This window comes from Dendrobates tinctorius, unplaced genomic scaffold, assembly GCF_039654945.1.
Source record: "Dendrobates tinctorius isolate UK_male_01 unplaced genomic scaffold, ASM3965494v1 ptg000070l, whole genome shotgun sequence".
NCBI classification, from domain to species: Eukaryota; Metazoa; Chordata; class Amphibia; order Anura; family Dendrobatidae; genus Dendrobates; species Dendrobates tinctorius.
Window position 1 is genome coordinate 86,987,441 of NW_027361738.1, and position 17,059 is coordinate 87,004,499.

At 44.7% G+C, this 17,059-nt stretch overlaps 1 protein-coding gene across 5 annotated transcripts in view; it reads right to left on the reverse strand.

The window, feature by feature from the left end:
• DYNC1I1 (dynein cytoplasmic 1 intermediate chain 1) overlaps positions 1 to 17,059 on the reverse strand; it is a 463,207-nt gene that overhangs the window by 142,894 nt on the left and 303,254 nt on the right. For all 5 annotated transcript variants that reach the window (XM_073582093.1, XM_073582090.1, XM_073582089.1 and 2 more), the window contains 3 exons: positions 15,517 to 15,630; positions 12,621 to 12,754; positions 10,816 to 10,960 (listed from right to left, as the gene is read on the reverse strand). In XM_073582093.1, the coding sequence (XP_073438194.1) occupies positions 10,816 to 10,960; positions 12,621 to 12,754; positions 15,517 to 15,630 (393 nt within the window). The remainder of the gene's footprint in view (positions 1 to 10,815; positions 10,961 to 12,620; positions 12,755 to 15,516; positions 15,631 to 17,059) is intronic.

Here is a 17,059-nt window from a genome sequence, read left to right on the forward strand (position 1 = left end):
CTGACAGGATGATGTGGGATATTAGGGGTAGTAGTCCGGTGGCTCTGACGGGATGATGTGGGATATTATGGGTAGTAGTCCGGTACCTCTGGCTGACGGGATGATGTGGGATATTAGGGGTAGTAGTCCGGTGGCTCTGGCTGACAGAATGATGTGGGATATTAGGGGTAGTAGTCCGGTAGCTCTGGCTGACGGGATGATGTGGGATATTAGGGGTAGTAGTCCGGTGGCTCTGGCTGACAGGATGATGTGGGATATTAGGGGTAGTAGTCCGGTGGCTCTGACGGGATGATGTGGGATATTATGGGTAGTAGTCCGGTACCTCTGGCTGACGGGATGATGTGGGATATTAGGGGTAGTAGTCCGGTGGCTCTGGCTGACAGAACGATGTGGGATATTAGGGGTAGTAGTCCGGTGGCTCTGGTTGACGGGACGATGTGGGATATTAGGGGTAGTAGTCCGGTGGCTCTGGCTGACGGGATGATGTGAGATATTAGGGGTAGTAGTCCGGTGGCTCTGGCTGATGGGATGATGTGGGATAATAGGGGTAGTAGTCCGGTGGCTCTGGCTGACGGGATGATGTGGAATATTGGTGGTAGTAGTCCGGTGGGTCTGGCTGACGGGATGATGTGGGATATTAGGGGTAGTAGTCCGGTAGCTCTGGCTGACGGGACGATGTGGGATATTAGGGGTAGTAGTCCGGTGGCTCTGACGGGATGATGTGGGATATTAGGGGTAGTAGTCCGGTGGGTCTGGCTGACGGGATAATGTGGGATATTAGGGGTAGTAGTCCGGTAGCTCTGGCTGACGGGACGATGTGGGATATTAGGGGTAGTAGTCCGGTGGCTCTGACGGGATGATGTGGGATATTAAGGGTAGTAGTCCGGTGGCTCTGGCTGACGGGATGATGTGGGATATTAGGGATAGTAGTCCAGTGGCTCTGACGGGATGATGTGGGATATTAGGGGTAGTAGTCCGGTGGCTCTGGCTGACGGGATGATGTGGGATATTAGGAGTAGTAGTCCGGTGGCTCTGACGGGATGATGTGGGATATTAGGGGTAGTAGTCCGGTGGGTCTGGCTGATGGGATGATGTGGGATATTAGAGGTAGTAGTCCGGTGGCTCTGGCTGACAGGATGATGTGGGATATTAGGGGTAGTAGTCCGGTGGCTCTGACGGGATGATGTGGGATATTATGGGTAGTAGTCCGGTGGCTCTGGCTGACGGGATGATGTGGGATATTAGGGGTAGTAGTTCGGTGGCTCTGGCTGACAGGATGATGTGGGATATTAGGGGTAGTAGTCCGGTGGCTCTGGCTGACGGGATGATGTGGGATATTAGGGGTAGTAGTTCAGTGGCTCTGGCTGACGGGATGATGTGGGATATTAGTGGTAGTAGTCCGGTAGCTCTGGCTGACGAGACGATGTGGGATATTAGGGGTAGTAGTCCGGTGGCTCTGGCTGACGGGATGATGTGGGATATTAGGGGTAGTAGTCCGGTAGCTCTGGCTGACGAGACGATGTGGGATATTAGGGGTAGTAGTCCGGTGGCTCTGGCTGACGGGATGATGTGGGATATTAGGGGTAGTAGTCCGGTAACTCTGGCTGACGGGATGATGTGGGATATTAGGGGTAGTAGTCTGGTAGCTCTGGCTGACGGGATGATGTGGGATATTAGGGGTAGTAGTCCGGTAACTCTGGCTGACGGGATGATGTGGGATATTAGGGGTAGTAGTCTGGTAGCTCTGGCTGACGGGATGATGTGGGATATTAGGGGTAGTTGTCCGGTGGCTCTGGCTGACGGGATGATGTGGGATATTAGGAGTAGTAGTCCGGTGGCTCTGGCTGACGGGATGATGTGGGATATTAGGGATAGTAGTCCTGTGGTTCTGGCCGACGGGGTGATGTGGGATATTAGGGGTAGTAGTCCGGTAGCTCTGGCTGACAGGACGATGTGGGATATTAGGGGTAGTAGTCTGGTAGCTCTGGCTGACGGGACGATGTGGGAGATTAGGGGTAGTAGTCCGGTGGCTATGGCTGACGGGATGATGTGGGATATTAGGGGTAGTAGTCCGGTGGCTCTGGCTGACGGGATGATGTGGGATATTAGGGGTAGTAGTCCGGTGGCTCTGGCTGATGGGATGATGTGGGATATTAGGGGTAGTAGTCCGGTGCTCTGGCTGATGGGATGATGTGGGATATTAGGGGTAGTAGTCTGCTGGCTCTGGCTGTCGGGATGATGTGGGATATTAGTGGTAGTAGTCCGGTAGCTCTGGCTGACGGGACAATGTGGGATATATGGGGTAGTAGTCTGGTAGCTCTGGCTGACGGGACGATGTGGGATATTAGGGGTAGTAGTCCGGTAGCTCTGGCTGACGGGACAATGTGGGATATATGGGGTAGTAGTCTGGTAGCTCTGGCTGACGGGACGATGTGGGATATTAGGGGTAGTAGTCCGGTGGCTCTGGCTGACGGGACGATGTGGGATATTAGGGGTAGTAGTCAGGTGGCTCTGGCTGACGAGATGATGTGGGATATTAGGGGAATAGTCCGGTGGCTCTGGTTGACGGGACGATGTGGGATATTAGGGGTAGTAGTCCGGTGGCTCTGGCTGACGGGATGATGTGAGATATTAGGGGTAGTAGTCTGGTGGCTCTGGCTGACGGGATGATGTGGGATATTAGGGGTAGTAGTCCGGTGGCTCTGGCTGATGGGATGATGTGGGATATTAGGGGTAGTAGTCCGGTGGCTCTGGCTGACGGGATGATGTGGAATATTGGTGGTAGTAGTCCGGTGGCTCTGGCTGACGGGATGATGTGGGATATTAAGGGTAGTAGTCCGGTGGCTCTGGCTGACGGGATGATGTGGGATATTAGGGGTAGTAGTCCGGTGCGTCTGGCTGACGGGACGATGTGGGATATTAGGGGTAGTAGTCCGGTGGCTCTGACGGGATGATGTGGGATATTAGGGGTAGTAGTCCGGTGGGTCTGGCTGACGGGATGATGTGGGATATTAGTGGTAGTAGTCCGGTGGCTCTGACGGGATGATGTGGGATATTAGGGGTAGTAGTCCGGTGGCTCTGGCTGACGGGATGATGTGGGATATTAGGGGTAGTAGTCCGGTGGCTCTGATGGGATGATGTGGGATATTAGGGGTAGTAGTCCGGTGGCTCTGGCTGACGGGATGATGTGGGATATTAGGAGTAGTAGTCCGGTGGCTTTAACGGGATGATGTGGGATATTAGGGGTAGTAATCCGGTGGCTCTGACAGGATGATGTGGGATATTAGGGGTAGTAGTCCGGTGGGTCTGGCTGACGGGATGATGTGGGATATTAGGGGTAGTAGTCCGGTAGCTCTGGCTGACGGGACGATGTGGGATATTAGGGCTAGTAGTCCGGTGGCTCTGGCTGATGGGATGATGTGGGATATTAGGGGTAGTAGTCCGGTGGCTCTGGCTGACGGGGCGATGTGGGATATTCGTGGTAGTAGTCCGGTGGCTCTGGCTGACGGGATGATGTGGGATATTAGGGGTAGTAGTCCGGTGGCTCTGGCTGACGGGATGATGTGGGATATTAGGGGTAGTAGTCCGGTGGGTCTGGCTGACGGGATGATGTGGGATATTAGGGGTAGTAGTCCGGTGGCTCTGGCTGACGGGATGATGTGGGATATTAGGAGTAGTAGTCCGGTGGCTCTGGCTGACGGGATGATGTGGGATATTAGGGATAGTAGTCCTGTGGTTCTGGCCGACGGGGTGATGTGGGATATTAGGGGTAGTAGTCCGGTAGCTCTGGCTGACAGGACGATGTGGGATATTAGGGGTAGTAGTCTGGTAGCTCTGGCTGACGGGACGATGTGGGAGATTAGGGGTAGTAGTCCGGTGGCTATGGCTGACGGGATGATGTGGGATATTAGGGGTAGTAGTCCGGTGGCTCTGGCTGACGGGATGATGTGGGATATTAGGGGTAGTAGTCCGGTGGCTCTGGCTGATGGGATGATGTGGGATATTAGGGGTAGTAGTCCGGTGCTCTGGCTGATGGGATGATGTGGGATATTAGGGGTAGTAGTCTGCTGGCTCTGGCTGTCGGGATGATGTGGGATATTAGTGGTAGTAGTCCGGTAGCTCTGGCTGACGGGACAATGTGGGATATATGGGGTAGTAGTCTGGTAGCTCTGGCTGACGGGACGATGTGGGATATTAGGGGTAGTAGTCCGGTAGCTCTGGCTGACGGGACAATGTGGGATATATGGGGTAGTAGTCTGGTAGCTCTGGCTGACGGGACGATGTGGGATATTAGGGGTAGTAGTCCGGTGGCTCTGGCTGACGGGACGATGTGGGATATTAGGGGTAGTAGTCAGGTGGCTCTGGCTGACGAGATGATGTGGGATATTAGGGGAATAGTCCGGTGGCTCTGGTTGACGGGACGATGTGGGATATTAGGGGTAGTAGTCCGGTGGCTCTGGCTGACGGGATGATGTGAGATATTAGGGGTAGTAGTCTGGTGGCTCTGGCTGACGGGATGATGTGGGATATTAGGGGTAGTAGTCCGGTGGCTCTGGCTGATGGGATGATGTGGGATATTAGGGGTAGTAGTCCGGTGGCTCTGGCTGACGGGATGATGTGGAATATTGGTGGTAGTAGTCCGGTGGCTCTGGCTGACGGGATGATGTGGGATATTAAGGGTAGTAGTCCGGTGGCTCTGGCTGACGGGATGATGTGGGATATTAGGGGTAGTAGTCCGGTGCGTCTGGCTGACGGGACGATGTGGGATATTAGGGGTAGTAGTCCGGTGGCTCTGACGGGATGATGTGGGATATTAGGGGTAGTAGTCCGGTGGGTCTGGCTGACGGGATGATGTGGGATATTAGTGGTAGTAGTCCGGTGGCTCTGACGGGATGATGTGGGATATTAGGGGTAGTAGTCCGGTGGCTCTGGCTGACGGGATGATGTGGGATATTAGGGGTAGTAGTCCGGTGGCTCTGATGGGATGATGTGGGATATTAGGGGTAGTAGTCCGGTGGCTCTGGCTGACGGGATGATGTGGGATATTAGGAGTAGTAGTCCGGTGGCTTTAACGGGATGATGTGGGATATTAGGGGTAGTAATCCGGTGGCTCTGACAGGATGATGTGGGATATTAGGGGTAGTAGTCCGGTGGGTCTGGCTGACGGGATGATGTGGGATATTAGGGGTAGTAGTCCGGTAGCTCTGGCTGACGGGACGATGTGGGATATTAGGGCTAGTAGTCCGGTGGCTCTGGCTGATGGGATGATGTGGGATATTAGGGGTAGTAGTCCGGTGGCTCTGGCTGACGGGGCGATGTGGGATATTCGTGGTAGTAGTCCGGTGGCTCTGGCTGACGGGATGATGTGGGATATTAGGGGTAGTAGTCCGGTGGCTCTGGCTGACGGGATGATGTGGGATATTAGGGGTAGTAGTCCGGTGGGTCTGGCTGACGGGATGATGTGGGATATTAGGGGTAGTAGTCCGGTGGCTCTGGCTGACGGGATGATGTGGGATATTAGTGGTAGTAGTCCGGTGGCTCTGGCTGACGGGATGATGTGGGATATTAGTGGTAGTAGTCCGGTGGCTCTGGCTGACGGGATGATGTGGGATATTAGTGGTAGTAGTCCGGTGGCTCTGGCTGACGGGATGATGTGGGATATTAGGGGTAGTAGTCCGGTGGCTCTGACAGGATGATGTGGGATATTAGGGGTAGTAGTCCGGTGGCTCTGGCTGACGGGATGATATGGGATATTAGGGGTAGTATTCCGGCGGCTCTGGCTGACGGGATGATGTGGGATATTAGGGGTAGTAGTCCGGTGGCTCTGACAGGATGATGTGGGATATTAGGGGTAGTAGTCCGGTGGCTCTGACAGGATGATGTGGGATATTAGGGGTAGTAGTCCGGTGGCTCTGGCTGACGGGATGATGTGGGATATTAGGGGTAGTAGTCCGGTGGCTCTGGCTGACGGGATGATGTGAGATATTAGGGGTAGTAGTCCGGTGGCTCTGGCTGACGGGATGATGTGGGATATTATAGTGAATGTGGCTATGTGGAGTGGGCGGGGCTCTACACTCAGCTTTATATATATATATATATATATATATATATATATATATATATATATATCATTATAATTTGTTATAACTAACTGTAGTTAGTTACTATGCCTGGGCAGCGCCGGGCTCTTCAGCTAGTAAATAATATTTTTGTTTCCTGATAAATTATTGGTTTACAATTGTGTTTTTACAGATATTGACTCTTCCTCCCTTCTTCATGTGATAGCTCAGTCTTCCTCATCCGACCATTATAATAGGTGCATTACTATTACACACCAGTATAATCCTCCAGTATACACAGCTCACACAGGAGAGCAGTGAAGGAATGTTTTAGGAAGTGAGGTTCAGTGTGAGCTCCCGCGATGTATTACCTTAGTAATGTCTGGGCTGTAATGAGGCGTGATGAGACGTGAGGTATGAGTGATCTCCACGTGTCTTGTAGTAGCTGCGGCTCAGTATTATTCCTTGGTACTACAGATAGGAATACATGGGTAAGAGAGGGGGCAATGGTGTACAGCAGGAAGAAGGGGCCAATCGCTATGTTTGCCAAAGGAACCTATTAAAAAAATCAGCTCGCCAATAACTGAGTTTGTGCAGATTTCATACACACAATTGAATTTGAGCTAGTAAAGATGCAGTGTAAAGCATGGGGGAGAGAGGCTCACAGTACATGATGCTGACTCATATATATATATATATATATATATATACACACAGTCATGTGAGAAAGTGTTGGCACCTCTGCAATTGTTCCAGAAAATGAAGCATTTCTCCCAGAGAATTATTTGTGTGTATTGGAACAACATAAAAATATTGAGAAAAAAAAGGCAAATTGGACATAATTTCACACTAAACCCGAAAACTGGGCCAGACAAAATGGGTTGTAAACTCATCGATTATGTTGCACACCATGGACAAAGGAACATCAAGATCTCTGGAGATGGACATGTAACCTTGACCTTGATGATATTTTTCAACAATTTTGTTTCTCAAATCCTCAGACAGTTCTCTTCTCCATTTTCTGTTCTCAATGCTTAGTGTGACACACACAATGCAAAGATTGAGTCGACTTCTCCCATTTTTATCTGGTTTCAGGTGTGATGTTCATATTGCCCACACCTGTTACTTGCCACTGGTAAATTTGTACGAGCATCACATGATTGAAACCTAGTTGTTTCAATCAAAGAAATAAACCTGTGTGTAACAAAACGTGTACGTGCAATAATTTTCTGGAACAATATCAAGGTTTCCAACAATTTTGTCCATGACATGCCCTCGTGGGTTGAGTCCTCTCTCCCCGTTTACCAGTCGGTGACCCATTTTGTTCCAAATTAATGTACTTGTTTTTTATTATGTATACTCGTTTCCATATGTAAAGTGCCATGGAATTTCTATCCCTATTTGATAATCTGGCACTCACAGAGTCTGCTATATGCATGCATGATGGCCAATATTTCTGGGTCTGGTTAAGCGCCACCTCTAATCACATTTTTCTGGAAACACCCTAAGTGCGCTCCAGGAACACCTACTTTTGGACCGGATTTACACAAACTACACACCCTCTTGCCCAACTGCGCTTGGAAGCCTGGTAAAGTTGGCCAACTAGGCACACATAGCACGTTACAAGCCAAGATCGTATGGAACGAAAGCGCTATAAATAGTGGGAGGAGCATGCATGTGTGTGTGTATGTATATATATATGTAGATAGATATATACACTCAAACTTGCTTTTAAATGGGCAGTTCCCCCTGTTTTTATTGCATAATGGTATAGCTCATTTCATTAATATGGTCTGCTCTGAAGCTCCGCCCCACTATTCAGCACCACCTCCAATGAGAAAGCTCAGATAACACTAGTGGGAGGAGTCATCACACAGGAAAGTCATGTGACAAGACAACAGTCAAATCAGGATACTGCAGATTTTTTAGGCTGTACCACTATGAAGTGCAGAGATGGGGGTGTGCAGCAATTATTATTTAAAAAAAGGAAAAAGAAGGCGAAAATTACATTTAGAAACAAACTAAAAACACAAAAAAAGTAAATTTTTGGACTATTTTAGATTTTGGTGGTGATGAGGAAATATAGGCTTCCTTTTTTTTTTCCTTTGTGTTTCTATACAAATCAAGTCGGGCTGTTACACTGTACTGTAATTACCTTTTCTGGATAAATATTGAACAGTAAATTTATATATTTCCTCGGAAACAGCCGGCGAGAAGCTGAAACTGCTATTAAATTCTTTCAGCGGCTCAGAACATGTGTCTAGCGAGTACAATGAGTATTGTGTACCTGTGACTGCAGTTTAGGAACGCGATGAATGTGAGACAGATTAATAGGATTAATGGGATGAAGAAAGTGATTGGTTTCATGAAAGACACGCTCCGGCGGCTCCAGCTTGGAGTGAGACTCTGCATTAAATATTAGGAAGTTGCTCTAGTAGCAATTCCCTGCTATACCTCCCACGATTGCAGTAAAGGGTTAAACTGTCACTGAACGGGATTTGGGAATATGAGCCATCAGAGTCAGGTAGCTGCTGCAAAAGCAAACTAATTATGTAGGGCAAGTGGTGAGTCTAAGTTATTCTAAGGGCTCCCGAACGGACCCTGGATGGTGGCAGAGTCCCTACAGGTCCACATTATGAAAGCCGCCATATGGTGTCTATGAAAAGCTCTAAATTCTCTCTTCAAACAAATGACATTATGTTTTCAAGGAATACATAAAAAAATCAGTTTCTTTATGGACAAAAATATGTTGTTGTATTACAGATCCGCATCACAAAAATCTGCACTTGGGTTTGAGCATGAGACCTAATGAAGTGGCGTTCACTACTTCTTGAGAAAACAAGGTTTTTACTGAGAGCATTGAGGAGGATTCTCAGCTGTAGGAACAGTGACGCCTTATGGAGGGTTCTCTACTCTAAAATCATTAAAGCGTAGACAAGGGGCCTCTGCTTTAAGAGCAGTGAAGCACTGAAGGGGATTCTCTACTGTGAAAGCATTAAAGCATAGAAGAGGCTTCTCTACTGTAAAAGCAGTGAAGCATAGTGGAAGGCTGTTTATTGTAAAGGCAGTAAAGCAAAGAGATGGGTTATATGCTGTAAAAGCAGTTAAACATAGAAAGGGATTCTCTACTGTGAAAGCATTAAAGCATAGAAGAGGCTTCTCTACTGTAATAGCAGTGAAGCATAGAGGAAGGCTGTTTATTGTAAAGGCAGTAAAGCAAAGAGATTGGTTATATGCTGTAAAAGCAGTTAAACACAGAAAGGGATTCTTTACTGTAAAAGCAGTAAAGCATAGAAGAGGCTCATCTACTGTAAAAGTAGTTAAGAGTAGAGGACGGTTTTCCATTGTAAAAGCAAAGAGAAGAGCTCTCTGCTGTTCGAACAGTGAAGTAGACAATTGGGTAAAAGATTATTGGGAGACGATTATCTATGTTGCGTCTTTTTTGCCTGTCCGTGCTTCAGAAAGTCAAATCTTTGCCGGCCACTGGGGATACATTTTTGAGCTCTCATTTCTGCCACTTTTTTAGCATAAATTTTTGGCTATTTATCTGGCTTTAGGGGGGTCCAGGCCTTTTACCTAAGCCCTACATAGTTTTTATCAAAATCTTGAGAGCAGTGAAAAGTTGCAAAAAGTTGCAAACTCTTGCCAAAATTTGCCATTGTTTTCCATTCGAAAACTTGCACAAATTTCTTCCCGTTGGACACTTCCAAGAGAACCTTCTCCTATTGAGTCCAAGAGAAAAGCTGGCTGCCATCGTAGAAGCAAAGTTTGTGCCAAGAATGAGAAGAACTATTCAGACGAAGGAATTGGCACTTGTTTAGGATATAAAGGACAGTGTCCGATTTCTGCTTCGATTGCTATTTCTAGCAGCACCACTGTAATAAAAGTAGGAGTGCACATTCTTTATGGAGCCACCGGTGGAAATTTGTGCTCGTTTTCTAATCGGAAAAATTGCAAATTTTGGCAAGAATTTTTAACTTCTTGCAACTTACCGTTTTACTAAAAAGTAGGTGAGGCTTAACTGAAGGGCCGGGGCTTCTACAGCCAAAGAAATGTCCACAAATTTCTGCCAAAAAGTAGCATACATTTTTGGACATGCAAAAACAAGATGCCACATGCATCAACACCTCCTAATAACCTGATAGATCTTCCACCAGCACCTTCCTACCTGGGCCCCAACGATTTCTAATTACACCCCTGAAGTAGAAGACGATACATTCACAAGTCTCCATTCCATCAAAACTAAACTATATTCCTCCGCAGGAGGCCAAGAATTCCCATTTCTTCCAAGCTGAAGTTCGCAGGTACCGAACGGTAATGGAAAAATACCTAGGAGACTTAATGGAAGCCACTTGCGTGGACAGAGGGACGTAACCTTTTAGACAAGTTTAAGGTTTCCATATTTTAAAATTTTTTTTATGAATTCTGAAGAAATTAGTTCTCAGATCACTAGATGTCATCTTCATGTAACGCTACCGTCAACGGTATCACATTGCCATATGTACGAAATGTGATCCGCGGCCGTACAATATTCTCATTACCTCTCCTGTACTTTCATAGTTCTGACACATGGTCCGTATTAATGGGGACTGGTTTAAAAAAAAAAAAAAAAAAAAATATGATACACCCCCAACTTTATTATTTTCACACATATTTTGGCTGGAGTCCAGCACGGAGATCGAGAACTTGGGTGTCACAAAAAAATAAATAATAATAAGAAGGAAAAAAGTTGGAAAAGTCTCGTGGCAGCGCTCACCTTAGTGGTCCACAGCTTGACCGTCCAGTCGAAGGATGATGTCAGGAACAGATGGGAGAAGTCGATGGCTCCCACGGCGCTGTGGCAGTTGAGTCCTGTGATTGGGCCCTGGTGGCCTTCAAACACGTCGCTGATGCCGGCTTTGCTGCACACACATTGCAAAAGTTCAATTACTAACTGCACAACATCTGCCATCTATTAAGTGGATGCAAAAAAAAAAATAGAATCATTTCAAAGGATTCCTGTAAAATGTGAAATATGGTCTTAAAGGGATTTTCCAGGCTTGACAAAATGATGACCTATCAAGACGTCATACATATCAGATCACTGAGGCTCCGCCACCTGGTGCCCAGCATCAATCCGATTTTCAGCTCCTGGGGTAGCTGGAAGTAGCACCATACACTGCGTAGTGGCCATTACTGGTACTGCAGCTCAGATAACATTCACTTCAATAGAAGCTGAGCTGCAGTACCCAGGAACAGCCACTAGACAGCATATGAAGTATCGCTGTTCCTGCTTGGTTCGCTGTTTTTATTTTGGTTTGTAACCATGCATATTAAAATTAAGTTTCCTGAAGGAAGCAAATTGTCTCTCAAGTGCCACAAGAGTTTTGCAACACAAGTAAGGATTTAAGCCACAGAAATATTCTTTAAAAACAACAAAATACAATAAGTGGTACTAGAGACACAGCCTTTTTTTTCTGAGTTCTAATTTGCATATTTTTTCCCCAGAGCATAGTATAAAGTATAAAGCATACTGTAGAATAGGGTTCTCTACTGTAAGAGCAGCGAAATATAAAGGCGAGTTCTCTACTGTAAGAGCAGTAAAGCTTAAATGAGAGTTATTTACTGTAAAATCTTTAAAGCATACAGGAGGGTTCTCTACTGTAAGAACAGTGAAGCATAGAGAAGGGTTCTTTACTGTTAAATAAAAAAAAACAGAGAATGGTTCTCTACTGTAAAAGCATTGAAATACACAGGAGGGTTCTAAACTGTAAGAAAAGTGAAGCATAGAGGAGGGTTATCTACTGTAAGAGCAGTGAAATATACAGGAGGGTTCTCTACTGTAAGAACAGTAAAGCATAGAGAAGGGTTCTTTACTGTTAAATCAATAAAACAAAGAATGGTTCTCTACTGTAAAAGCATTGAAATATATAGGAGGGTTCTAAGCTGTAAGAAAAGTGAAGCATAGAGGAGGGTTCTCTACTGTAAGAGCAGTGAATCATAGAGGAGGGCTTTCTACTGTATAATCAGTAAAGTATAGAGGAGGATTCTCTACTAGCAGTGAAGCAGAGAGCAGATAAAAATGCACTACAGGGACAAAAAAAAGCCCACATAAATGTACTGTTGTAGTGTGTTTCATAATTGCCTATTGACTTCATCTGTTCATAATGCTGTTTTGCTGCAAAACATTCTTTTCTATCCATTTTTTTGTATTTTAATTAATAAAAATATATATTAGGTCAAAAATATTTCGGTTCTCAACTGCTCCACTGGAGCAAACAAAACACAGACAATTCCCATTTTCTTTAGTTCGATTTTTAGCTTTGCTGTATAGAATCAGACAGAGTCAGCAGAGTCATCTCATTATTATGAGAATTCGGGCAAGGTATTAACAGTTGTATGAGGCCGATCAGTAACAATATGCTATACACACAGAAAAGGATCTGCATGCCGCCTGTCTGTGGGGTAAAGACCTGTATCTCTGATAAAGGATATGATATGTTTATTCATTTAGTGACACAGGTTTGATTTACTGTAAGTATATATAATTTACTGACAAGAAAAGGCAACACGTGACTCTACCTTCCATGACGGCATGCAGCGTAAACTGTCCCCTCCTCGCTCCCCACCACAAAATTGTTAACATCTCCTGTAGGGAACGCCATCCCGGTAACTGCGACTGACTTGGACTTGTTGTAGACCAGTTCCATACTTTCCTGAAACAAAATCAATGAAATTAGAAATCAGATTTTCAGTTCTAAAAAAAAAACTATTATAATAAAAGTACCCAAAACCAGAAAAGTTTCCAGATATTCAGTAAGCCACACTGATAATAAGTAGGCTAGCCGTAAAAGAAAGAGGACCACCATTAGGATTTGTAGGACGCTCCTATGAAGGGCATAAATGGCCCAGGGTACCATTTCCCTACCTCTTCCATATCCCGTGCACTTTCATGGCAAACCTACAACTCTTACATGCTCTGACTGTCGTTTGCTGGGAGATGTGGTTCTGTGACAGTCGGAGAGCCAAAACTTGGGAACTTTTCATACAAGGTATGCAGAAGCAGATGCAGTCCAGACTCAACATGCGCAACTGTGTCAACATTTTTTGGTTCGATTAAAGGGAATCTGTCACCGGAAGTTGGCAGCCTAAGTAAATGGCCTGTCTCCGGTCCGATGGGCGGTGTTTCTTCTTTTTTTCTCCACCCCATCCGTGGCGTTGCCCCCGTCCGCGATATTTTCCGGTATTAGAGAAGTTCAACTCCATAGTTTGCATGTGCACAAAGCAATCTTGCTTCGCGCATGCGCTGTATGCTTTGCCCAACTGCGGGCAAAGCCAAAAATCATTACTGCGCATGCGCCGGTACACTATGTCCCAGAAGTATTTTGCTGTGTTCCGGGACATTGTGTACCGGCACATGCGCAGTAATGATTTTCGGCTTTGCCCGCAGTTGGGCAAAGCATAGTGCACGTGCGCGAAGCAAGATTGCTTCGCGCACGCATGAACTATGGAGTAGAACTACTAGAATTCCGGCAAAGATCGCGGACGGGGGCCAAGGATGGGTGGAGAAAGAAGAAACACCGCCCATCGGACCGGACACATGCCATTTACATAGGCCGCCAACTTCCAGTGACAGATTCCCTTTAAATAATTTCTGAAATCCCAGAAGTAAAATTTCGTCCAACACTTAGGATGTACAGAAAATCTTGTATATGCTAAATGAAGTAATAAACCCAAATTAAAAGTTGGGCAAGTATCATTAATAAGAGGTTTCAAGAATAGAAAGAAACTCTAGAAGAGCAAAATCAGTCTATATAATTTCTAGAGAGTATGAAGGAGATTAAAACAACTCTTGTAGAACTGGAGTAGTCTTCAGTATGTCTACAAAGTATAAAGGAGAATTAAAAAAAAACTTTTAAGGAACAGGATAAGTCTTCAGAATGTCTATAAGGTGTCATGAACATTTAAAAAAAAGAACTTGAGCTGTTAATGGGATTTCTAGAAAGTATCAAGAAGAAAATTCCGAAGAGCTGAAGAAGCCTTCTACAAAGTATCAAGGAGAAATAATAACTCTCAAAGGACTGACAAAGTCTTCAGGATTTAAAAAAAAAAAAAAAAGTATATAAAAGATAAAATTGCTCTTGATTAAACAGGACAAGTCTTCAGAATTTTTTAAAATCTTCCAGACAAAGAAGAGCTGGAAAAATCTTTATGGTTTTTAGAATGAATCAAGGAGGAAAAATAACACTTGAAGAACTGAAGAAAGTCTTCAAAATTTCTATTAAGTATCAAGAAGGAATGAATAAAATAAAAAAAAAAAAAAAAACTTTTGAAAAGCTGGAAATGGTTTCAGCCTTTCTATAAAGTGACAAGAAAGTATGAGAAAAGATGAACCATCTCTAGAGGGGTTGGATAAATCTTCAGAATTTCTATAAAGTATGAAGAAAATATCAAATAAGGTAAAAAAAACTCTTGAAGAGATGGAGGAATTGTAGGCAATGTCACAAAAAATAAATTAACTATTGAAAAGTTAGAGAAGTCTTCAGTATTTCTACAGAGTATCAAGAAAATAAAGTGACTTTTGAAGAGTTGGAAAAGACTTTCAAATTTTTACTGTGATTTAAGCATTAAAAATAACTCTTTAGGAGTTGGATAAATATTTAATAATACTAGATAATATCAAGAAAATAAAGTAACTGAGAGCTGGAAGTGTTCAGAATTTCTAGAAAGTAAACTGTGACAAAATAGAAGAATTCTCAACATTCCGGTAACCACTATATGACATGATCTAGAACTGAATAAGTCTTCAAAATGACTAAGAAGTATCACGAAAAAAAAATGAAAATATATGAAATAACTTTAAAAAAGCATGAAAAGTCTTTAACATTTCTAGGAAGCATCAAAAAAGTATGACATTCTTGAGAAGCTGGAGAAGCCTTCATAATTTCTAGAAAGTATAAAGAAAATATCAATAAGATAAGAAAAAAAAAACCTGGAAGAGCTCAAGAAGTATTCAAGTTTCTAGGATGTATCAATAAGATAAAGTACCACCTGAAGAGCTGAAGAAATCTTCAATTTCAGGAGGTATCAAAAATATAAAGAAACTCTGAAAGAGCTGAAGAAGTTTTCAGAGTTTCTAGAAAGTATCAAAAAAAGTAAAGTAACTCTTGAAAACCTGGAAAAGTCTTCAGAAAGTAATGAGTAGTCAAGCAAGAAAGATTTGTGACACTTTCTCAACTGTACAACCATCATTACTTGTGATGATCCTAGAGGTCCTGATTTATGAAATTATTGATTTTTTCAGCCGGTTTTTTGCTTCGGTAAATACTGTTTTGCTGAGGCATTTGCAAACATAAGTTTTTCCTGTTAGCAGAAAGTTTAACTTTTCTCCTTATATCCATTTGTTTCAGGCACTCTCAGTCCGTGTCCATTAATGCATTAGGCAGAGTGGTTCTCATGGAGGAAAATAAACACCCACCTGTGGAGCTGAGAGCATATCCAAACTCCAGGAGCACAATTTACCGTCAGTGGAAACAGTAATAAGGTTGTGCGCGTTCTGCGTCCCCACCACATTCACACAGTAGATAGGATGCTGGAAAAGACAGACACAACCCTATGATAGCCATTATCACTCACATGGGTCCGAACAGTAAGTGAATGAAGGACGACATGTTGCACTGCATAGAAATAGATGTTGAAAGTTCTATGGAAATTCTATTTATCTTGATATTGGAATCATTTGCTAATGATGGTATATATGGATAATTGGTAAATGCAGGGAATTATTGGTGTATACTGACATGTCTCAGCAACGCTGTAAGACAAAAACTGTCTAAAAATCATGACAAATGCTGCACCATTAGGACCACCACAGATCCAAGGAATGACGCTCTTAAGTATGTTCATTTATTATAAGTGGAGATGGTACACATGTGTGGCTACTGCTTTGTGTCTGCCTACAGTGTCACCTGTCCAGCTGCGGCTTCCAGGACCTCTAACACCTGTCTCCAGTCTGCCGGATGTCTCTGGTCTGCCTGCAGCTTCCAGTACCTCTGCTACTTGTTCATGGTCTTCCCAAATCTCTGATACATGTTCATCTGCTGTTTCCAGGCCATCTCCTGACTGCCTTTGGCTTCCAGGACCTCTACTAACTGTCTCTGGTCTCCCAAACATCTCCAGTCTGCCTGTAGCTTCCAGCATCTCTGCTACGTGTCCACCTGTGGCTTCATGGAATTCTCCTACCTGTCTGCAGTCTCCTGGATGTCTTCAGTCTACCTGCAACTTCTAGTACCTTTGCTACTTGTTCCTGGTCTTACAGGAACTCTGCTATATGTCTGCCTGTGGTTTCCAGGATGTTTCCTCTCTGCCTGTAGCTTCCAGGACGTCTGCAACCTGTCTGCAGTCTCTAGTCTGCCTGCAGCTTCCAGTGCCTCTGGTACTTGTTCCCGGTTTCTCAGAACTTCTGCTGTGTATCCACGTGCAGTTTCCAGGATCTCTCCTGTATGCATGACCTCTGCTACCTGTATGTGGTCTCTCTGAGGTATTCAGTCTGCCTGCAGCTTCCAGTACCACTGCTACCTATCTACGTTTCCTTTGTGCCTCAACAGCCTGCTGCACTCATGTTCCCACCCGGACCTTGGGCTTTGACGATCCACCTCATCTAATGATCCCTTGACATTATTATCTATTGTAATATACTGAAATTAATCTAGTACATAAGAAAATTCTAATACACCTGTATCCTTGAGACCGGCAAGGTAATGAAATATCCAATATACAAGACTGCTAAAATTAAGAATAAGAAAAACATATTCCTAAATATATATTTAAAGGGGCATTCTGGTCTACACACATTATCACCTATCTACTAGTGCCAGGAGTGTGGGGCAAAAGCTGCAAGACCGCAAAAAGGAGGAGCTGGATAAAGGGTAGATCGTGCATGCGCCCTGCATTCAATGTCAATGGCACTAAGTGCTGTGATTGCCGGAGGTCTCAGCATGCAGGAAACTTATCCAGTGGAT